The sequence below is a fragment of the Mobula birostris genome, chromosome 4, assembly GCF_030028105.1.
Source record: "Mobula birostris isolate sMobBir1 chromosome 4, sMobBir1.hap1, whole genome shotgun sequence".
Taxonomy (NCBI): Eukaryota; Metazoa; Chordata; class Chondrichthyes; order Myliobatiformes; family Myliobatidae; genus Mobula; species Mobula birostris.
In genome coordinates, this window is record NC_092373.1 from 121,763,374 (window position 1) to 121,787,856 (window position 24,483).

Sequence of the window (24,483 nt, forward strand, 5' to 3'; positions counted from 1 at the left end):
TCGGTCCATGGCCTTCTTTTGTGCAATGATGAGGCCGCCCTCTGGGTGAAGGAGCAACACCTTATATTCCATCTGGGTAGCCTCCAACCCGATGGCATGAACATTGATTTCACCTTCCAGTAAGAAAAAATGTTTTCTTTCCCTTCCACTCTTCTTCTATTCCCCACTCAGCTGCCTATCACCTCCCCTTGGGTTCCTCCTCCATCCCTCTGTCCCATGGTCCACTCTCATCCATTATCAGATTCCTTCCTCTCCAGCCCTTTACCTTTCCCACCCACCTGGCTTCACCTATCACCTTCTAACTATCCTCCTTCCCCCACCCCACCCCCACCTTTTTATTCTGGCAACTTCTCACTTTGTTTCCAGTCCTGAAGAACGGTCTCGGCCCAAAACGTCGGCTGGTTATTCATTTCCATAGCTGCTGCCAGATTAGTTGAGTTCCTCCAGCACTGTGCGCGCTTATGTGTGTGTTGCTTTGGATTTCCAGCATTTGCAGAATTTCACATGATCATAAATGGCTGTGTTGCTTCACTTCCAGCTGAGCTCAATGCCTTTTATGCGCGCTTTAAAAGGGAGAGTGAAACTACTCTGTTCAAATACCTGAAGCTTCTGGCGACCTGTGAGTTCATCCTTGGAGGTCAATATCAGAACATCTATCATGAGGGTGAACCCTCGCAAGGCATCAGGCTCCAATGGCATATCTGGTAGGCAACTGAAAACCTGTGCCAACCAATTGGCAGGACTGTTCAGAGACATTTTCAATCTCTCACTGTTGCAGTCAAGGGTTCCCAGCTGTCAATCATACCAGTGCCCAAGAAGAGCAGGGTGAGCTGTCTCAATGACTATTACCCAGTTGTACTTGCATCTGTTGTGGTGAAGTGCTTTGAGAGGTTGGTCATGACTGGAATTAACTGCCGCCTAAGCACTAGGCCCGCTGCAGTTTTCCTATCGTTAAAATAGGTCTACAGTAGATACAATCTCACTGGCTCCACTCAGCTTTGGACAACCTGGGCAATAGGAATACCTTTGTCAGGCTGCTGCTTATTGATTACAGCTCAGCGTTCAACACCATCGTAGCCTCAGTATTAATCAACAAACTTTTAAAAAAATCTGAACCCCTGTACCTCCCTCTGCAACTGGATCCTTGACTTCCTCATCAGGATTTATAGTATTTTGTATATATTCCACTGTGCTGCTGCTGCAAAACAACACATTTTACGATATTAAACCTGATTCTGAGTGATTTATACCTATGTAGTTGACTTTACAAGTTGAAGATGTGTTTATGGCATAGGTTTTGCACTAAGTGTGATATTCTGTCTTGTTATAATCAATTTATCCCCACTGGATAATTTACAGTGAAAACTGAATTTAATTCTCTCTCATTACACAGGAACAGCCACAAGTTCCCCCAGTTATAATAGTGCTCTATTCCTGAGGACTGTTGTTAGCCTGTATAGATCACAAGTTTGAAATGAGCCAGCTGGCAATGTATTTAAATTAAAGCACAGGCAACTATGGGCAATGTGTAATTAAAGTTTAACTCAACCATTCAGATATTACTGTGGACCAAGTTCCCACAAGGCAGAAGATGACTGCAGCCCTGTGGTAGCCAGCAAATGAATCCTGCCAGCCTCAGGGTCTCATATATATGGGCTGTACATGAGTCAGGTATTCTTAACTTGGTGGGGTGGGAGGAGGAATTATATACAACAGACTTTTCCCCTATTGGTTCCACAACACATTCAAATAAACTCTCACATTCCTAAAGACTATCTTTGCCAATTTGATTAGTGCAACCATTTCTAGAAATTGAATGTAGCATTGCAGTAACTTTCTTACCCTATTATTTCCTAAAAGATCTTTAGCCTGTGGTATATTTCCTTTTTCACCAGTGACTTCTTTTCTAGTATTCAAGTGGATGACATTCCTATTTAAAATCCTTTTCATCAAAATTTAGTTTTATTAAAGAAACTCTACCCAAAATGTAAAGATATGTACCTTGTAACGTGAAATATACTGTAACTTGTAACTCTTTGTTTCATCTGCTCAATTCTCCAGGGGTTCATGCCTTGCAGTCGTTGCGGGATTACTGTATGGTTCGAGCTTTGTACCAGTGATTTATATCAAGAATCATGCACTGAAGAATGAAACCAAATATAAAAATGCAAGTCAGTTTGGTAAGAACATTAATATGCATTTTATTTGCTGAGTACGCTAAATGTATGCGTAGTTGTAATGTGTCAGTGGATAAACTTCGGCATTTGCTCACAACAGTACTACAAGTAGTAGTTTCTTTAATGGTTCTTCTGATATAATGGTTGAAGATCAGGGCAATCCCAGAAAAATTCTGGAAGATAATATGGCAATTCTGAACTAAGTTTGAATCTCAGAAGGATGATGAACAAAACTGTGACAGGGCTTGAATGCCATCACCTCCTACAAAGCAAAACCAAGCAAAGCAGCTTTTAAGACAACAAGGTTTCTCTCCCAGATAGAATGCCTTCTATGCTCACCTTGACCGACAGAACATAGGGCTCCGTCACCAACCCCCACAGCCCCTGATGACCCTGTGATCTCAGTCTCTGAGGCTGACGTGAAAGTGTCCTTCTGGAGGGTGAATCCACAGAAAGCATCTGGCCCAGTGGTGTACCTAGCTGAGTACTGAAGACCTGAGATAATCAATTGGCTGAAGTATTTATGAACATCTTCAATCTCTCACTTTGGCTGTCTGAGGCTCCCACCTGTTTCAAGCAGGCTCCAATCATTCTGGTGCCTGAGAAGAGAGTAGTAACATGCCTTAATGACTTACATACACTATCAAGAAGTGCTTCAAGAGATTGGTTATGAAGTGTATCAGTTCCTGTCAAAGGAGTAACCTGATCTGCTTCAATTTGCCTTCCATCACAACAGGTTACAGCAGATGCAATTTCTTTGGCCCTTCACTCAGCTGTGATACACCTGGGCAATGCAGGTGCATACATTAGGATGCACTTCATTGACTACAGTTCCGCATTCTACACTGTCATACTCACAGAACCCATAACTAAGCTCCAAGACCTACAGTAGGTCTCAACGTCTCTTTGTGCAACTGGATCCTCAATTTTCATACTGGCAGTTAGTTTGGGTTGGCAAGAACATTTCCAGACTCACCATCAGCAGAGATGCACCACAAGGCTGTGTATTTTGCCCCGTGCTTTACTCACTTTACCTATGACTGTGTGGCAAATTTAGCACTAATGCCATATTTAAGTTTGCTGACAACACCACTGTTGCTGGCCAAATCAAAAATGGTGACGAAGCAGCATATCGGAGGGAGATTGAAAATCTGGTTGAATGGTGCCATAACGACCCCTTACTCAACGTCAGCAAAACTGAAGAGCTGATTATTGACTGCAAGTTGAAGAAGCCTAGGGTCTATGAGCCAGTCCTTACCAGGGGATCTAGGTGGACAGGGTCAGTAGTGCCCAGGAATGGAAGAGACTACAGAAAGTGGTGGATACACCCCATTCCACCACAGGCAAAGCCCTCCCCACCATTGAGTACATTTACATGGAATGCTGCCACAAAAAAGTATCATCCCATCCTCGAGAACCCCTAACATGCTCTCTTCTCGCTATTACCGTTGGACAGGAGGTATGGAAACCTTAGCCCCACACCACCAGGTTCAGCTACAGTTATTAAACTACAACCATCAGACTCTTGAACCGGTGTAGATAACTTCATGCACCACAACTCTGAACTGATTCTTTCAATGACTCTATAACTCATTTTCTCAGTTTAACTATTTTATTATTTCCACAATTTGCCTTTTGCACATTGGTTCTTTGTCAGTCTTTACGTATAATTTTCCATACATTATTTTGTATCTCTCTATATTCCTGTAAGTGCCCACCAGAAAATGAATCTCAAGGTAGTATATGGTAATGCGGTTTACGCACTTTAATAATAAATATACTTTGAGCTTTGAAACAGTTCAATTGATGGAATACTTGCGCAGTTTTCAAAACTGAACTGACATATGCAGTGTATATCAACAGAGAGCAACTGAACCTTGTGTTTGCCAAAACATTGTAGAGTAATGACAGCAGCTGCAAAGAGAAATGCTACTCTTTCTCTACATAAATGCAACGCAGTTCACGATTCCTGGGGAAAACATGGAAAATCCAAACTTACCGTCTGTGCTTCACCTACCTGTTTTGCTGTCTGGTTCTCTGATGGTGAAGTCTTTAAGTGGCACTGACCCAACATTCCTGGATAAGCTTAATGCTTTTTATATTCGCTTTTGATAGGGAGTACTATAAGACACCTACACAAGCCTCCATATCTCCAGATAACTCTGTAATTTCAGTCTCTGAGGTTGATGTCCAGGCATCCTTCAAGAGGGTGAATCCATGAAAGGTGTCTGATCCAGAGGGCATAGCTGGCTGAATACTAAAGATTAGATTAGATTAGATTATGAGGACACTCAGTCCTCGTTTATTGTCATTTAGAAATGCATGCATGCATTAAGAAATGATACAATGTTCCTCCAGAAAAAAATCACAAAAAAAAAGGACAAACCAAAGACTAACACTGATAAGACCACATAATTATAGCATATAGTTACAGCAGTGCAAAGCAATACCATAATTTGATAAAGAGCAGACCATGGGAACGGTAAAAAAAAGTCTCAAAGTTCTGATCGACTCCCAATAGTCCCCGATAGCGGGCGGCAACAGGGAGAAACTCTCTCTGCCATAAACCTCCAGGCACCGCGAACTGTCGATGCATTGGAAGCACCCAACCACAGCCGACTCTGAGTCCATCCGAAAACTTCGAGCCTCCAACCAGCCCTTCGACACCGAGCACCATCTCTGCCGAGCGCTTCGACCCCATCCCAGCCGCTAAGCAACAAGCAAAGCTGAAGGCTCGTGGCCTTCCCTTCTGGAGATTCTGGATCACACAGTAACAGCGGCAGTGAAAAAGGTATTTCAGAAGTTTCTCCAGATGTTCCTCTGTTCTCTCACGTCTGTCTCCATCAAATCAGGATTGTGCACGGCACCCTACTTGACAGATTACAGATGCTGTGGACCAGCTGGCTGGGTAATTTATGGACATATTCAGCTTCTCATTTCTACGGTCTGAGGTTTCACCTGATTCGCATGTTCTGCCGCCCAAGAAGAGCATGTTGACCTGCCTCAGTAACTAGCATCTGGTAGTGCTTAAATCAACTGTGGTGAAGCATTTCGAGAAATTAGTTATGGTTACTCCTGCCTCATATTACCTGGATCCACACCAATTTGCCTACCAGCTCAACAGCAGCTGCTGTTGTGTATTTAATATTTCAGTAATATTTGAATAATATTGTAAATATATTGTTCAATTAAGCATTCTTTATTTAATTCATTACAGGTTATATGTAAAGGTGTGTGAATGTCATATGTAATTATTCCACCGCGTGTTATGTGCGCGCCTCACAAAAGTAAAAAAAATAAAACTAAGTGTACACAGGTTATCCACAGCTCTGTGTCTTTCTTTAGATTCATTTTATGTTTTGGGGTTACAAAATAACAGTTGTGATGAGGTATTTTTAATACGAACCCAAGATGAGGCAGTGAGACATTCAAGTTTTTTTTAAAAAACGCAACACTTTTTTTTCTTTGCAAGTGGAGAAGACAGTAGAGTTTTAAAAAGGCAGAAAATAGACAGAATTCATGGGTTCATGAACAGTGAGCACTGGGTGATAATCATAAATGTTTTTTTTAAAAAAATAGGAATGGCTGGCTACATCAGAAACAGATGTGTTTGATGAACAGATAAGTGGATGATGTGTACTGAACAAATTGAACAGTATTTTAAAACAAATTGAATAGCCGATAAGAAATGGATACCAGTGTTACTAAGTACTTTAGGTGGAAGAACATACAGTTTGTTTAGAGGTTTAACTGCTCCAACCAAACCAGCCAAAGGGAGTTTTACTGATAACATCAAAGTAATGCAGGAACATTTAGAGCTGATATCATTGTTGATTGCAGAACACTTTAGGTTTCATAAGTGGAATCAAAAAGAAAGAGATTCCATTTCAATGTGTGTGGCTGAATTGAAGAAGTTGTCTGAGCATCGTCAATTCAGTGATGGGCTTAATGATACACTGAGCTCATTTAATTTGTGGAATCTTATAAGTAAGAATTCAAAAATAGCTCCTATTTGAAGCACAACTCACATTTAAAAGAGCAGTTGACATTGCTATAGCTGCCGAAGACTCAGTTGAGTTACAGTCAGGAATGAAAGTGAACTTGAGGAAAATTACAGCGTCTAAACAAAAACCTCTCTGGCCAGACTAATTATGTTGCCATGGTGGCACGGGCTCACATATACTCAACCAATGCAGGTTCAAAGGTGAAACTTGCAGAAAATGCAACAAAGTAGGACACATACTTAGAGCATATTAGGCAGAGAAAGATAAATGGACTGCACAGGGAAGAGAAAAAGAAAAAAGTCAAGTTGCAGTTTCATAAAGAACATTAATCTGCATGTTGCTGATGATAATAATGATGGTGACACAGGACTGGGTAGTTTTGAGATTTATAATGTGAAAGCTAGCAATGGACAAGCAATATGGCTTACACCAGAAATTAATTAAAATGGAACTAGACACTGGCTCAGCTATTTCAGTCATTCCACAAAATGAGTTTGAATGACATTTCAAAGGTACTGAACTGAAGTTTGCAGATATACAACTAAGTACTTATATGGGAGAAAAGATAATTTCTGTGAGAATGACATTCGTAACAGTGAAATACAACAGCAAACAAGCCACATTGACTTTGTATGTGGTTTAAAAAAAAACAGGAGGACAGTTACTGCACTCCACCCCTTGAAATTCGTACTACAGATCGGGAAGAAATGGTAATTGACAAAGCAGTGTGAGGTGGCTTTCCAAAAGACAAAGGAAATGGTGATGTCAGACACTGTATTCACACATTATAATCCACATCATCCTTTGAAGCTTGCCTGTGACGCCTTGCCTTACCATACAGGTGCAGTCACATCACATGTTATGAGTGATGGAAATGCCCCATTGCCTTTGCGTCACGTTCCCTTACAGCTGTAGAGAAAAATTGCACACAGATTGACACAAAGGCCTTGAGTCTGGTTTGTGGTGTGAAATACTTCAGCCTGTACTTGTATGGGAGACAGTTTACACTCATACCTGATTATCAACCACTAGTGCTATTTTCAGTCCACAGAAGGGTGTTCCACTAACAACAATAGCATGAATGCAGAGGTGGGCTCTGTTTCTTGGGGGACACCATTACTAGATCAAATTCAAGTGGGCAACAAGTCATGGATTGTCCCGTTTACCCCTGGAAAAGAAAATATCCGAAAAGCTTACAAAAGAGGGTACCCCTCTTGAAGTATTCTCCCTTAATGCAAATCAAGTGTCTCCCAATTAATGCAAAGATGATCCAAAGAGAAAGCAGAGAAGGCCCCACACTGTCTCAAGTGTGCATAGCCACCAAAATGGCCAGAATGTGCTGCAGAAACACCAGTTCCCCTGTTTTTATCAGCGCCGGGATGAACTTGCCCTTGATGGGGTTGAGAGTTGATAGATCATCCAAGCTGAGAGCTGAAGTGTTGGAGGAGTTGCATGTCTGTCATCTAGGTGTAGTCAAAATGAAAGTGTTGGCAAAAAGCGTTGTCTGGTGGCCTGGAATAGATCAGCAGATTGAGCAGCTTGCTATGAACTGCTCGGCATTCCCAGAAGATGCTAAGAACATGTCCAGAAGGTGCTAAGAGCAGCACCTCTCCATTCATGTGGATATTGCTGGACCGTTCATGGACACAGGTTTCTTGGTAGCTACAAAGTGGTCAGAAGTGTTTCCAATAGGCTCCACTGCAGCCTTGCACACTGTGGATGTATTGAGGAGCTCTTCTCAAGGACTGGCATTCCAGAACATTTAGTCGGTGATGATGGACCACAGTTTATTGTGAAACAGTTCCAGTCATTCCTGAAAATGAATGGATAAGACATCTGCACCATACCACCCAGCTACAAATGGCTTGGCAGAAAGGTTTATCCAGAGTCTGAAGTACGCATTGTAAGCAATGCCAGCAGAACACTTCACACTGACTCTGAATCAGAAGTTCACCACTTTCTCCTTGCATATCGCAATGCAGCACACTGCACAACCAGCAACTCAGCAGCTATGCTGGATTGTCTCCTGTGCTCTCTCTTGGATCTCCTCAAACCCAGTCTCGGAAGGAGGATGCTGAGACAAATTGAGGGCTCCTCAAACAGGGATGTTCGATGTTTCACACCCAGACAAGCTGTCCCAGCAAGGGACTACAGAGGTGATCAAAAATGGCTACTTGGCAAGATGAAGGACAGAACTGGACCACTCTCCTGCACAGTAGAGATTGCGCCTGATATCACCTGGAGACAACACATAGACCACTTGAGGAGAGAAGAGTCAATTGCTGAAGAAGAAAGGTGTTCAGAGCTGTCAGAACGCTTATCGTAGTCCCAGAATCAACTCCTACAACCACCACGGAGGAGGCACCAGAACCTGAGATTGTTTCACAGACATAAGATCAGCAGAGGAGAGAGTTATCACCATTAAATTCCTTAGTTTTAACACATTGCATGCCCTGTCTTGGACCCAGCAATTATAAGGAACGCGCACCAGCGTTTTTACTTTCTAAAAAGGTTCATTTTGGCATAGACCACTCTAACAGACTTCTACAGATGCACTTTTGAAAGTATTCTGACTAGGTGTAGCATGGTCTGATATGCCCATTTGAATGCACAGGAACACGAGAAGCTGCAGAGAATAGTACCATCGGTGGTATCAACAGGAGGCATTGCCTCAAAAAGGCAACATTTATCATCAAAGTTCCCCACCACCTGGACCATGCCATATTTCTGCAGCTACCATTGGGCAGGAGGTACAGAAGCCTGAAGGTGCACACCACCGGGTTCCGAAAAAGCAACTTCCCTTCAACCATCAGATCTTGAACCAAACAGCAAAACCCTGATCACTGCATTTTAGCAACACCACAACCACTATGATCAGTTTGCACTAAAACAGACTGTTTTGTCTAATTGTTATATCTTGTAAAAAGTTGTTTATAATTAATATTTAGTTTTTCTTGTCATGCTAAGTAAATGTTTCGTTGTACCTGTGTATACGTGTGCATATGACAACAAACTCTACTTTGACTAATGGGGTACAACAGAGTACAAAGTAGTAGCATTTCTCCAGCACCTAATGCTGGGGAATCCCCTGAAGAACAGTTGTATCATTAATTTGAATGGGGAAGAATGGCTGTGAGAAAGCAAACTAAGTATTAAGTAATTTTTTAAAAATTATTTTACTTAAATCTTTTTAATTGCTTATCACTGTTCTTGAGGGTGTTGTGTTTTCTTTCCTAGGCAATGAGAAACATTCCCAGCTTTGTCAGACAGCTAAACCATTTCTTGGATAGTTTTTGTTTGCTTCTCCTATCCCCTTTTTTTTTAAAAGAACAGAGTGGTATGTGACTGGAACACACTGCCGGAGGTGGTGGTAGAGGATGACAGAATAGGGACACTTAAGAGATACTTAAGCACATAGATGTAAGAAAAATGGGAGGATTATGGGCTGTGTAGGAGGGAAGGGTTAGATTGATTGTGGAGTGCAAATATAAGTCAGCACAGCAACGTGACCCATACTATGCTATACTGTTCTATGATAATATGTTGGCGCAGAATGATCTTCCATTATGCAGAATTTTGCTATTCAGCATCAAGCTGCATTGAAGTGCAAGTTGGCGATGGTAAATTTGCAATAAGTAACTTCGCAGTTACCAGATAATAAATTGTGATCACGATTGCCTCGTTGTTAACAGAAAATAAAGGTTTTTCTATTGGATTATTGCTTCAATGAAAATACTTACTTTTTTAACCACTCGATAATCACATGAGATCCTTTTGGCCACAATACTAGGCTCAAGAAGGATCCCAGCCCAAGGCGAGAGGCTGTCCTTGGACTTTTCTTCTAAAAGCCGGGATTTTAATAAATTCAAATAAATAAATAAATAAACAACCAGAAATCTGAATTGACAACAGTTTAACAAATATAATTGTAAAATGTGCTTCACTTGCAGATTTGGACTATGTATTTGCACATTTTAGTGGCATATTTCTTACAAGTACTGTCTATTTTCTATTATATTGTGCATTAATGAAGAATAAACCAAAAGTTTACCCTAAGGTAATACTACCAGGTAAGAAGTCATTATTTCACTATTTTTTAACTAAAATACCACATTTACTGTTTTTAGTGAAATCTGTAACTTACGTAAGTAGTTATTTAGCTCTCTGTGGCATTTTTATACTCCTTTGGAACAATTTTTGTACACCTGCTCCTATACCTTAGACAAAACTTTGCATCTGAATCATTTTAACACAAGAATGTTTGCTGTAAATAGAGAAAGGTTCCTTGCAATTGTTTTGTTTATAAAATGATTTTGAGTTTAATAAAATATGAAAGCATTGCAAGGGAATCCCATTTAGCTTACTTTATCCACATGCCAATTTGTTAAAGAAACTCACTAATTATATTCTTTACATAAAAATATTGTTGGCAAGCATGTTGGTAGCAAAGCATTGCAATGCAGTGTCATTTTGATCTGAGAGAGGCAAAGTTCCCACCCATAGATGAGTTTAGAAGATAATACTTAATGTTTCTTTTAATGAGATCATGTACTGAAATATTGAAGCTGTGTGCTTTGTTGACAACTTGATAAAGATTTGTGCTTAATTTATGCCACTTTCACCAGCAAAGTGCAATGCTGTATTTTAGACTTCATTTTCTACCCAACAATGTTCCTCAATTTCAAAAACCAAACACAGCATTTAAGCATCTGTGCTATTTAGAAATCACAAAATGCTTCTGGCTTGATATAGGTTGCTTGTTTTCAGTCCAGTTGTATACAATTTTACAACATTCCACAGTCTTGGTATTCCTCAAAGAAGTGCTCAGTCTGGAGAACTTTGCTTCATTTAAATACTTGTGATAATACAGATATCTAAAGATAGTATGCTGTATATCTCTGTTGGAATTGACCAAGACTAAAAGATAGAGATGTTTTGCAGAATAAGGCAAACTGGTAGAGAGAAAGGTAGAGTAGGGAAAAGTGAAGAAAGAGAGATAATTAATATTTCAGATCCCTGGCCTTTAATCAGAACCCAATGTTAACTGCTTGCCTTATCACATCTTAATACTGTATTTCCAATATTTCCCATTTTTGTCGTCTGTTTTATTTATTATTTTTAATTGAAGTTCATGAATATCTGTGAATGCCTTGAGAAACAAAAGTTGAAGAAAACTTACTTTTGCACAAATTATTCTGCAACCCAAATGGCTACAATATGTAGGTCACCAGATAGGTAATGTAATGTTATATAGATGACAACCAAAGCAAGAGGCAGTTTATTACATACTGTACATCTGAACATCATACCCCTGAAGAGAAACAGATTTAAGTGCAAACAACAGGAATTCTGCAGATGCTGGAAATTCAAGCAACACACATCAAAGTTGCTGGTGAACACAGCAGGCCAGGCAGCATCTGTAGGAAGAGGTGCAGTCAACGTTTCAGGCCGAGACCCTTTGTCAGGACTAACTGAAGGAAGAGTGAGTAAGGGTTTTGAAAGTTGGAGGGGGAGAGCGAGATCCAAAATGATAGGAGAAGACAGGAGGGGGAGGGATAGAGCCAAGAGCTGGACAGGTGATAGGCAAAAGGGGATACGAGAGGATCATGGGACAGGAGGTCCGGGAAGGAAGATGGGGGGGGGGGGACCCAGAGGATGGGCAAGAGGTATATTCAGAGGGACAGAGGGAGAAAAAGGAGAGTGAGAGAAAGAATGTGTGCATAAAAATGAGTAACAGATGGGGTACGGAGGGGAGGTGGGGCCTTAGCGGAAGTTAGAGGAGTCGATGTTCATGCCATCAGGTTGGAGGCTACCCAGACGGAATATAAGGTGTCGTTCCTCCAACCTGAGTGTGGCTTCATCTTTACAGTAGAGGAGGCCGTGGATGGACATGTCAGAATGGGAATGGGATGTGGAATTAAAATGTGTGGCCACTGGGAGATCCTGCTTTCTCTGGCGGACAGAGCGTAGATGTTCAGCAAAGCGGTCTCCCAGTCTGCGTCGGGTCTCGCCAATATATAAAAGGCCAAATCGGGAGCACCGGACGCAGTATATCACCCCAGTCGACTCACAGGTGAAGTGTTGCCTCACCTGGAAGGACTGTTTGGGGCCCTGAATGGTGGTAAGGGAGGAAGTGTAAGGGCATGTGTAGCACTTGTTCCGCTTACACGGATAAGTGCCAGGAGGGAGATCAGTGGGGAGGGATGGGGGGGACGAATGGACAAGGGAGTTGTGTAGGGACCGATCCCTGCGGAATGCAGAGAGATGGGGGGCAGGGAAAGATGTGCTTAGTGGTGGGATCCCGTTGGAGGTGGCGGAAGTTACGGAGAATAATATGTTGGACCTGGAGGCTGGTGGGGTGGTAGGTGAGGACCAGGGGAACCCTATTCCTAGTGGGGTGGCGAGAGGATGGAGTGAGAGCAGATGTACGTGAAACGTGAAACACTCTGCTCTCCACTCCCTCCGCACTAATCCTAACCTTATTATTAAACCCGCCGATAAGGGGGGTGCTGTTGTAGTCTGGCGTACTGACCTCTACCTTGCCGAGGCACAGCGACAACTCGCGGATACCTCCTCTTATTTACCCCTCGATCGTGACCCCACTAAGGAGCACCAGGCCATTGTCTCCCACACCATCACCGACCTTATCCGCTCAGGGGATCTCCCATCCACTGCTACCAACCTTATAGTTCCCACACCTCGCACTTCCCGTTTCTACCTCCTACCCAAGATCTACAAACCTGCCTGTCCTGGCCGACCTATTGTCTCAGCTTGCTCCTGCCCCACCGAACTCATTTCTGCATACCTCGACACTGTTTTATCACCCCTTATTCAATCCCTTCCGACCTATGTTCGTGACACTTCTCACGCTCTTAAACTTTTCGATGATTTTAAGTTCCCTGGCCCCCACCGCTTTATTTTCACCATGGATGTCCAGTCCTTATATACTTCCATCCCCCATCAGGAAGGTCTTAAAGCTCTACGCTTCCTTTTGGATTCCAGACCTAATCAGTTCCCCTCTACCACCACTCTGCTCCGTCTAGCGGAATTAGTCCTTACTCTTAATAATTTCTCCTTTGGCTCCTCCTGCTTCCTCCAAACTAAAGATGTAGCTATGGGCACCCGTATGGGTCCTAGCTATGCCTGCCTTTTTGTTGGGTTTGTGGAACAATCTATGTTCCGTGCCTATTCTGGTATCTGTCCCCCACTTTTCCTTCGCTACATCGATGACTGCATTGGCGCTGTTTTCCTGCACGCATGCAGAACTCGTTGACTTTATTAACTTTGCCTCCAACTTTCACCCTGCCCTCAAGTTTACCTGGTCCATTTCCGACACCTCCCTCCCCTTTCTAGATCTTTCTGTCTCTGTCTCTGGAGACAGCTTATCCACTGATGTCTACTATAAGCCTACTGACTCTCACAGCTATCTGGACTATTCCTCTTCTCACCCTGTCCCTTGCAAAAACGCCATCCCCTTCTCGCAATTCCTCCGTCTCCGCCGCATCTGCTCTCAGGATGAGGCTTTTCATTCTAGGACGAGGGAGATGTCTTCCTTTTTTAAAGAAAGAGGCTTCCCTTCCTCCACTATCAACTCTGCTCTTAAACGCATCTCCCCCATTTCACGTACATCTGCTCTCACTCCATCCTCTCGCCACCCCACTAGGAATAGGGTTCCCCTGGTCCTCACCTACCACCCCACCAGCCTCCGGGTCCAACATATTATTCTCCGTAACTTCCGCCACCTCCAACGGGATCCCACCACTAAGCACATCTTTCCTTCCCCCCCTCTCTCTGCATTCCGCAGGGATCGGTCCCTACACAACTCCCTTGTCCATTCGTCCCCCCCATCCCTCCCCACTGATCTCCCTCCTGGCACTTATCCGTGTAAGCGGAACAAGTGCTACACATGCCCTTACACTTCCTCCCTTACCACCATTCAGGGCCCCAAACAGTCCTTCCAGGTGAGGCAACACTTCACCTGTGAGTCGACTGGGGTGATATACTGCGTCCGGTGCTCCCGATGTGGCCTTTTATATATTGGCGAGACCCGACGCAGACTGGGAGACCGCTTTGCTGAACATCTACGCTCTGTCCGCCAGAGAAAGCAGGATCTCCCAGTGGCCACACATTTTAATTCCACATCCCATTCCCATTCTGACATGTCCATCCACGGCCTCCTCTACTGTAAAGATGAAGCCACACTCAGGTTGGAGGAACAACACCTTATATTCCGTCTGGGTAGCCTCCAACCTGATGGCATGAACATCGACTTCTCTAACTTCCGCTAAGGCCCCACCTCCCCCTCGTACCCCATCTGTTACTCATTTTTATGCACACATTCTTTCTCTCACTCTCCTTTTTCTCCCTCTGTTCCTCTGAATATACCTCTTGCCCATCCTCTGGGTCCCACCCCCCCTGTCTTTCTTCCCGGACCTCCTGTCCCATGATCCTCTCGTATCCCCTTTTGCCTATCACCTGTCCAGCTCTTGGCTCTATCCCTCCCCCTCCTGTCTTCTCCTATCATTTTGGATCTCCCCCTCCCCCTCCAACTTTCAAATCCCTTACTCACTCTTCCTTCAGTTAGTCCTGACGAAAGGTCTCGGCCTGAAACGCCGACTGTACCTCTTCCTAGAGATGCTGCCTGGCCTGCTGCGTTCACCAGCAACTTTGATGTGTGTAACAGATTTAAGTTAAGTGTTTGTTCCATTAGGGATCTCCGTCAGCTTTTAGTTCTTCTGCATCCTTCTTAGGCACTACCAAAGGGTTGAGGATGACTCACTTCTGCTCTGATTGTGGTGAGACTAGTGTGGGTCCTACAATTACTTCTGCAGATGGGGAAAGTGATGCCTGCAGGGATGGGGAGATGGGTAGTTTGAGAGGGTGTGCTGTTTCTACCAATTATGCAGGGCTTTTCTGTGCACCCGGAACATGGCCTTAAGCTTCAATACTGTTCCAAGTGGTTTTCTATGGGACAAAGATACCAGGATTTGGTGGTGATCTTGCATTGTAAGAAGGATTTGGGCACAGCGTTTGAATCTTTTCCTCTGCCCTTTTGGTAATCCCTTCCCATAACTGAACGGAGAACTGTCTTTTGGGAGCCCAGGACCTCTCTGACTATTTCTAAAGATTTACATATAATGTGCAGGTTAATAATATTTCAATAATCATGCAAAATAAAGACAAGATGCTAACAAAATGTGCTTTAAGGTTTTGTTTCAGGTGTGATGTGGGCTATTGCAAACTGCTGTTGGTTCCTGGCAAATAATTTCCTCAGTGCAGTTGTTAGTTTCCCGATCATCACTGCTGTAAGTTGATTGAGCTGCCTAATGTGCATAGGTTGTGGAAATGTATTTTTAAAGACTTTGGCCCGGAAATTTGCAAGCCATCAGTACTGGCTACCGACTGACAAAGGTACTCGCATTACTCTATAGTGGTCAAGTGATAGTTCAAGCTGCCAAAGTTCTGGACTGTTGATTCAAGGACTTGATTTGGAATCTCACCATTGTCTTGTAAATTCAAACTAATGATAAGATTTAAGTAGCCTATCATAGTCGTCATAAGGCTACCAGATTATTGTTAAAAACCTGTTTGTTAATAGAGCAAATTGCTCAGTTGAGGATGCAGTTGTGCCTTTATTACATTCTTCCAACATTTGGACCTCCCCCAACACTGATGTAAGGATCTCGTTTGTGGATTTTAGCTCCGCCTTCAGTACTGTTGTTCCGGAGTTGCAAACCAGTTAGCTGTACCCTACAGTATCCGTCAGTGGTTTATGAACTTCTTGACAGGAAGGAAAGTAAGGCTGGGCGCCTACTTGTCCAATCCAATGTCTATAAGCACAGCCCCTCACTAGAGCTGTGTTCTTTCACCCCTCCTGTTCTCACTTTATACAAGTGTCTGTACTTCCATAAACAAAACCATTAAAATCCTAAAGTTTGGAGATGACACAACAGTAGTTGGTCTCATCATTAATAAGGATGTGACCTGCTGTCAAAGAGAGATAGACTGTCTTGCAGCATGATGTGATCAAAACAATTTGGAGTGTAATGCTGTGGAGTCAGTGGAAGTGAGGGTTGACTTCCACTGACAACCCCAAATCTACCCCGTCCCCTTGGGCAATTGCCCTGCACAACATCTGTTAAGTGGTCTTTCCAGCTCTCCTTGTTCTGTTGATAATTATCGAGTCAGTTCATATGTTCACATTAATTTGATTATTGACATCTGTGCACGTGACCATTCTGCTGATCGTTGATTGCTCATGGCTCTTTGCACTATTGTAAATTGTTGGTCTGTTATGGTATTGTGTTTTATGCTTTGTTCTGAACCACAATCAATTCTGATGTGTTTCACGAACTGGCAATAAATTGAATCTGATTCTGTTTAACCAATGTCCTGTAAGGAAAGGAATTTGCCTCCACTACCTAGTCTGGCCCATATAGAGTCGAGGCGATACATCACAGATACAGGCCCTTGGATGCAAAAGGTCTGTGCTGCTCAGTGCCCACCCAGCTAATCTCAATTTTTTGGGGGTTTGGCCCATATTCCTCCAAGCAGGTACCTATCTAGGTGCTGCTTAAATGATACTTGCCTCAACCATTCCTGGCAGCTTGTTCCATATACTTAACCACCTCCTAGATGGAAAAAGTTGCCCCTCACATCCCTTTTAAGTCTTTTCCTCACCCACTTGTTTTGGAAAAAACTTACCACCCATGTTATCTATGCAATTCAATTTTAAACATTTCTAAGGTCACCCTCATTCTTGTATGTTTCAAGGAAGTCCTCCCTATGATTCACGCCCTCTAGTCCTGGCAACATCCTCAAATCTTTTCTGCATTCTTTCGTTTAACAAAAGGGTGACCAAGGCTGGACACTATTTTCCAACTGCTGCATTACCAATTTCTACAGCTGTAACAATGTTTTAACTCTTATATTTAGTCCCTCGGCTGATGAAAAGTGATATACTAAAAATATTTTTCACCACCCTAGCTCCCTGTCACACTGATTTCAGTGAACTGTAGAGTCCCTCTGTTCCGTGATATTCCCTAGTACCCTAGCATTCATAGCAGGAGTCTGAATCCTCCTGTAACCTACATTACCATTCACTGTCAACAGTACTTAATATGTTTCATCGGCAAACTCGATGAAGCCTTGTGCGTTCACATCCAAGTCATTTATAAATAACAAATAACACCAACCCCTACAATACACCATCACCTGACTCCATCCCAAGAAACAACCTTCAACCATTGCTCTCTTTCCTACCAAGCCAATTTTGAAAGCACATAAGTAGATTCTACGTTCTTAAGAGTATTCATAACCTTTCTATAGTCAAAGGATTCACTCATCCCCGACCTCCTAAATCCAATGTGTGCTTCCCTTTTTCGTGAAGACCCTCAATATCTCTCAATACCAAGGTTCCCTAAACTTGCCAGGTTTACCTTTGACCCTAACAAGAACACCTTCTCCTGGACTCTTGATGTCACGCTCTTAAAAGCCTCCCACTTGCTATTCATTTCTCTTCCTTCAAACAGGCTCACCTGATTGACCTTCACTAGTTCCTGCTCTATTCCCCAAAATTAGCCCTTCTCCGGTTTAGGACCCCCTCTTATCCTTGTTCATCACTTTCTTAAAACTAATGGAAACATGGTCATTAGTGTCAAAGTGCTCCCTGACTGCCACTTCAGTTACCTGTCCTGCCTTGTTCCACCAGAGAAGGTCTGGTATTCCAGCCTCCCAAGTAGAACTGTGCAGGGGTCTATAGTAGAGCCCCACTAGAGTGACCCTCCACTTACTTCCGAGTTCTACCCACTTGGCTTCACAGGACAATTCCCCAAGAATGTCACTTCTAAGTACTGATGTTATGTATACCCTTATCAAAAAGGCAACACTTCCTCCTTGCTTACCTGTACTTCTTTCACACCTGAAGCATCTGTGTCCTGGTTTGTCCACCTTACCCATTAAATCTTGTGCATTAAAATCAATGAAGTTTAACTGCAAATTAACGTTCCTGCTTTTAATTTGCCTCTGGCTATCCTGATTACTGACTTGCTCCTGCTCAGAGCCCACCACATTCCCACCGGTCCAGTTTAAACCCTCCCATGTAGCTCTAGCAAATCGCCCTGCAAGGTTGTTGATCCCCCTTCTGGTTCACATACAACCCATCCCTCATGTACAGGCCACCCCTACCCCAGAAGAGACCCCAATGATCCAAGAACCTGAATATCTGCACCAGCTCCTCAGCCACAAATTTATCTGATCTTTCTCTCTGTTTCTGACCCCACTAGCACGTGGCAGAAGGAGTAGCCCTGAGATCACCACCAACAATATCCTGATTCTTAACTTCCTACCCAATTCACTATACTCACTCTGCAGGGCCTCATTCTACTTAAGTGTTTACTAACATGCACAACAACAGTTTGCTGTTCACATTCCCTGATAATTTTCATTCATCACCAGAGACATCCTTGACCCCAACATCCAGGAGGCAACACATCATCCCAGCATTTCTTCTATGGGCGGTCACCCATCTGTTCCCCTCTCTGTCATCCTCTGACTGCACACTTTCCTTCTGAGCCTAAGAGCCACTTACAATGCTAGAGACCTGCCCCTGAAAAACAGCCTCCTTGACTGGCCCTGGATTATATTTTTGCAAACCATACATATCTAGATTTTTTTTGTTTATCATTTTTCAGAAAATGTTTTGTTGTGCGCATAAAATTTGATGTGACAAGTGCTCTCCAAGCTTTAACAATAATCACATACAATTCATTTTAAGGGATTTCTACAATATTGATAATATTTAAAGTTACAAACAATCTGGGTAACATACAGTATTTTAAAGATTTTGTTTATTATTTTAAATGTAGTTTCATGTTCCAGACAAAAAAAAACTTTTCTGTTGAAGTAAATATTTTTCAGTCCATCAAAGTATAAATGAAGCAACATACACAAAATGCTGGAGGAACTCAGCAAGTCAGGCAGCATCTATGGAAATTAACAGTCAACGTTTCAGACTGAGACTCTTCTTCAGGACCCAAAAGGTTGATTATTCATTTTCTTAGATGCTGTCTGGCCTGCTGAGTTCCTCTGGCATTTTGTGTATGTTGCTTTGGATTTCCAGCATCTGCAGACCATCTCAAGTTTATGATGTATCAATCAACTTTCATTTTTTTTCAGGTACCAGGTTTCATTGCTGCCCTATGGGGAGTTATTGTTTTCAATGAAATAAAAGTAAGATTTTGTTGAGCATTATTTCTAGAATTAATGAAGATAACTCAACGGTTTTATTGATATATGACTCCACTACAGATAATCCTTTCCACTTGGTCAGCTCAATTCAGTGGATAAGGATTTCTGTGTTCACTAATCCAGATATTTAAATGTGTAATATAGGCCTATATTTCAGTGCATTGCTGAGTAAGAACTGTATTGACAAAGGGTTCAGGTGAGATTTTAATCCAAGTCTACCTACCTTTTCCATATACTGCTCACCAATTGAAGAAATACCATTTCCTATTGGTACTGCTCCCTTATTCCACTTCACTAAAACTGAAGGATATGCCACAATAATGAAAGATGCTACATTAATATAGATTTTTTCTTTGATAACTGAATGGATTTTAACCAAGTCTGTCATTTATGTGATGATCCGTGAATATGTGTATGAAATAACCATTAAATCTAATTGGATTATTGACTGAACAAAGTCCTCATGATAGCATTGGGGTATTTCTTAAATATGTTCAGTTTTGAACCTGACTTAAATCTGTAGCAATACAAACATGACCCTCTTAACAAAAGAAGTAGTTGTTTATGAAATTACAAGTATTTACAATGTTCATACTCCCACTCTCAAATTTAAAATCTAAGAGAATTAGGAAATATGAGTTTATTACAGAAAAGTAGCAGTGAAGTAAAAGATCAGCCAGGATCTTATTAAATGATGGAATGGAGCAAACAGCCAAGTGCCTACTCCTCTACATTTTAATGATCTTGTATAAAGGTTTACCTTCAGAAATGACGAGTTATCTTAATAACAAAACATTTTTTCAAGAAAATTTTGTTGCAGTCTTAGTATTCTTAGAATAGATTGGCCTTTGATATGCTTCAAGTAATTTATTCTTGTGTTGACAAAAATTACTTCAGGCTGCTAACAAATATTAATTGTTATATTAACATTAATCAAATCTGAGGGAAAAGGTATTTCTTCTCACCTGTTACATCTTGCTACAAACAAACAGGATTTTTTAAAATTGTAATTTTCAAATGTGTAAATACAGATCCATTTCAGTTCTAAAATGCAATAACTTCTCCTGTTTGTGGCGACACTTTCCAGTGCATTCTCAGGTTGCATTGGTGGTTAATGCAAACGATGCATTTTACATTATGTTTCAATGTATATGTGATAAGTCTGAATCTGTACCTGCCATATTCAAAAGAGCTGATTTCTTTTTGGTAATTGTCAATATCAGTTTTGATACTACTTGTACTGCAAAGACTTTTATCCCATTAGATTTTATGATGAATTCTACAGTATGAAATTTATACTTATTTATACCATCATTTAGAATCACAATAAGCATTTCTGTTGGTACCAGTATATCTGTAAGAAATAAGTTGTAAGCAATATTTTTCTCCACAGGGAATGAGGAACTATCTTGTTCTCGGAATTGCATTCTGCACTATTTCAGCAGGGGTATTAACAACTGCCTTTTCCAAGATGTGATAAAACCAATAATGTAAGGTGACTGCAATTGAAACAGTTTGGATGAAGGAACTGCTTTTGACACCAATAATGCAATGCAATGGAACCGTTTTAATAGTCACCTTAAGAAGAAAACCAGAAGTTACAACATTTTTGATTTTCTTTAATTGTTCAGTTATTTGTTAATTGAAAATGTTTATTGACTTCAGTACAGTTGTTCTGATTTAGAAATGTGTAGATACTGCCAAGAGGTGCCAAGGGCAGAACTACTGTAAATTACAAACTAAGGTGCTCAGTTAAGAGAACTTTGCAAACATACCTCATTAACTCTTTAATTCAGTGACAGACTAAACGAGGTGTTAGTTTTATTAAAATTAGATCATTTTTTAAAATCAGCCTCAATACTTCCACAGTACACTCTGAGTTAGATGGTGGAGGAGCCAGCTCTACTAATAATATATGATGGCATTTTATTGAATTATTCTGGTTTTGGAAGCATGAATAGATTTCAGGTATACAGTGACCATTTGTGCTTGTCAATGTTAACCTAAACTCCCTCCCTACACATCTATACCTCTTAGTTCATAACCCGTTATTGATTCATAACTCATTAACTAAGCTTTTACTAATTCTAATAAGCTTGTGAAGGATATTAGGTGTTTATATTTTTAATGCTATATTAAAGGATTGTCATTAATGCATTAATCATTATAACTGAGTAACTGGGAGATAGTTTGGGTTTTGCTGTCATGGTGCTTAAAGTATCAAGACTGTAACAATTAATTGTACTTATTCATTTTAAACAAGTGAAACTGCTCGTGCAAATAAAAATGTCCCCAACTTCCAACTGTATTTCACTAATGCTATAAAGAATTTAATCTCAATCTGCTGAAAATACTTATTTTATCAGAAAAAAAACACTGTAGAATGGCAACATCTGGAACTTCACTAGAAATGCAGATTGGAAATGTAGATGTGTAATACCCACACTTTCATGGTCGTCTGTTTCATTGGTCTGAATTTTATCAGCACAACTCCATTTCTAATATGACCTATTAACACTCAAAGCTTCAATAAGAACTGTGACCCTGCTGTGTTGAATCTTTTCAAAGTGCATGGAAAAAACCTTCTTTTTAACTCAAATTGAGAATCTGTCCAGATATATTCAAAAAAATTTGAATAGAGGAAGGAATTGAATACTTTTAAGCCAGTGTGCTACAAAACCTGAGGTTTGTAGCAACCTGAGCTTAACAAAGGACTTGGAGACAGGAAAGTATGATTGCTAAAACTTTAAACTAGAGTAAGAAATTAGATTCCAGAATGGACAATAGCAATTGAAGATTACAAGTCCTGCATGTTTTTGTACTTCACAGACCATAAATATGTGAAGAGAAGTTTTACTATTCTAGAAGTAAACATTGTCCACAAAAAACACAATTAGATGATATTTTGGATGAGAAATATTCCTGAGTTCTGATGAAAACTTTCCAATTTGTCAATCTTTTCAATTGTCTTTTTATTGGGAACAAAATGTTTAATCATTGTGACCATGACTAAATATGTTCACGCTGAGATTGCAACATTACAAGATATTTCAAGTGTGTTTACATTGTTTACATAATGGTTGTCATGGTAGCACAGCGGTTAGTGCGTGCTATTACAGCTCGGGTCGCGGGTCATTCCAGAGTTTGGTATTCAATTCCGCTGCTGTCTATATGGAGTTTGTATGTTCTCCCCGTGAACCCCGTGGATTTCCTCCAAGTGCTCCAGTTTCCTCCCACAGCCCAAAGATGTACCAGTTAATAGGTTAATTGGTCATTGTAAATTGCCCTGTGATTAGGACAAGGTTAAATAAGTGGGTTGCTTGGTGGTCTGTTCCATGCTGTATCTTTAAATAAATAAATAATTGTTCTACAGCCGGTGAGTGTTTTTATTTGTTTTCAGAATTACATTAATTACTTAATTTGCTTAGATCCTCTGTAGGAAATATCTCTATTATAGATCATAGAATCTCATTTTGAGTGTCCTGATGGAATTTTCCACCAAGATCTTGATAGTCTTCAGCTGACATGGCACTGGTGAGCTAGAATATAGACAGGTGACGGGAATAGGGCACAGGGTACATGCACAGTCAGGGAAAGGAAATGAAGGACTGAGGCCAGGCAAGGAGCTGCAATGTCTGTGGGTGAGCATATTAGGGATAGTAATTCACTGCTTGGAATCCTGGAATGCGAAGTGGAAAGAGATTAAAGAACAGATGTCCCTTTTCTTGCAGTTGTGAGGGAAAGTATTACGAGAATTGGAGTGGTTAGTGCAATGGAAGAGCACACCAGGAGGTTGTTAATGGAATAGTTCCTTAGGAATTCTGAAAAAGGAGAGAAGAAGAGAATGTCTGGTCGTGGGATCTCATTGTAGGTAGTGTAAATGCAAGGAATACTCCATTAAGTATGGAAACTATGGTTGGGAAGTGAAGACCAAGGGAACTCTGTCATTGCCATCTCTCTAGCAGGCCTCGTAAAAAGGTTGCTAATGTCATTTATTTCGAATGCAATGTGTTGGAACTAAATTTTGCTTCCACTGAACATTATGTGACATTTTCTCAGTGAAACAAAATTACAGCCTCACCACAGCAGGCCAACAGATTGAAAAACAATTTTATTCATTCTCAGTTGCCATGCTATTCTGGTGATGATTGCCCATGCAATGCTAATTACTAAACCACACTTTTTTATCCCATGGTTACTCTGCTGTCCCCAACTGCATACGTCCTTATGGATAAGTCTTTTACGCAGCACCTTGTCAAATGCTTTCTAGAAATCCACTTGTTCCCCTCTATGCACTGTGCTCATTATATTTTTGAAGAACTTCACTAAGTTTGTCAAGCAAGACTTTCATGAATTCTATTGTTTCTATCACAGTAAATTGGGTGGAAAAGCAAGTTGTGCAGCGAGTCTGCAGAAATAGAGATAGATTAGGTGAGTGGAAAACAATCTGACAATGACCAGGTTCAAATTAAAATAAACTTATTCTCACTTGAGAAATAATATGAAAAGAGAATCAAAACAATAATTTTATGTACTGTGCATGAATTATTTTTCAAATTTTATAAAGTAATAATGCAGATGTCTGACATCTCAGCATCATAATTTTTGATTGGATTCTGCACACATTTAGCAAGCTACTAAAGCATTGGATAACAAGAAGCGTGAAATAAATTATTGAACATTCACAGACCTTTACCTCATGAAAAAAAATGAAAAATCTACAAAATGATGAACATATTGTGCTGAGCTACTTATGGATTAAATAATGTTACAATACAAAATACCTAAAGCATCTGTGAAATGTTCCCACAACCAATGAACTCATTTTCAAGGACTTTTCATCTTATGTGCTCGATATTAATTATTTATTTATTTGTATAAATTTTCTTCCTTTTGCATTTGCACCAACACAATGTATCTGCATTCTAGTTGAACGCCCTCATGGGATGGTCTTTCATGAATTCTGTTACAGATATTATTCTATAAATTTATTGAGTATGCCCACAAGAAAATTAATCTTAGGGTTGTATATGGTGGCATATATGTACTTTAAT

At 41.0% G+C, this 24,483-nt stretch overlaps 1 protein-coding gene across 5 annotated transcripts in view; it reads left to right on the forward strand.

The window, feature by feature from the left end:
• tmem144b (transmembrane protein 144b) overlaps positions 1 to 21,732 on the forward strand; it is a 64,771-nt gene extending 43,039 nt beyond the window's left edge. For 4 of the 5 annotated variants that reach the window (XM_072255994.1, XM_072255993.1, XM_072255991.1 and 1 more), the window contains 5 exons: positions 2,062 to 2,180; positions 10,132 to 10,251; positions 15,389 to 15,486; positions 19,358 to 19,411; positions 20,823 to 21,732. In XM_072255994.1, coding sequence (XP_072112095.1) covers positions 2,062 to 2,180; positions 10,132 to 10,251; positions 15,389 to 15,486; positions 19,358 to 19,411; positions 20,823 to 20,906 — 475 coding nt within the window. In that variant the 3' untranslated portion in view covers positions 20,907 to 21,732. The remainder of the gene's footprint in view (positions 1 to 2,061; positions 2,181 to 10,131; positions 10,252 to 15,388; positions 15,487 to 19,357; positions 19,412 to 20,822) is intronic. The other variant, XM_072255995.1, reaches the window with a different exon arrangement.
• The last annotated feature ends 2,751 nt before the right edge of the window (positions 21,733 to 24,483 follow it).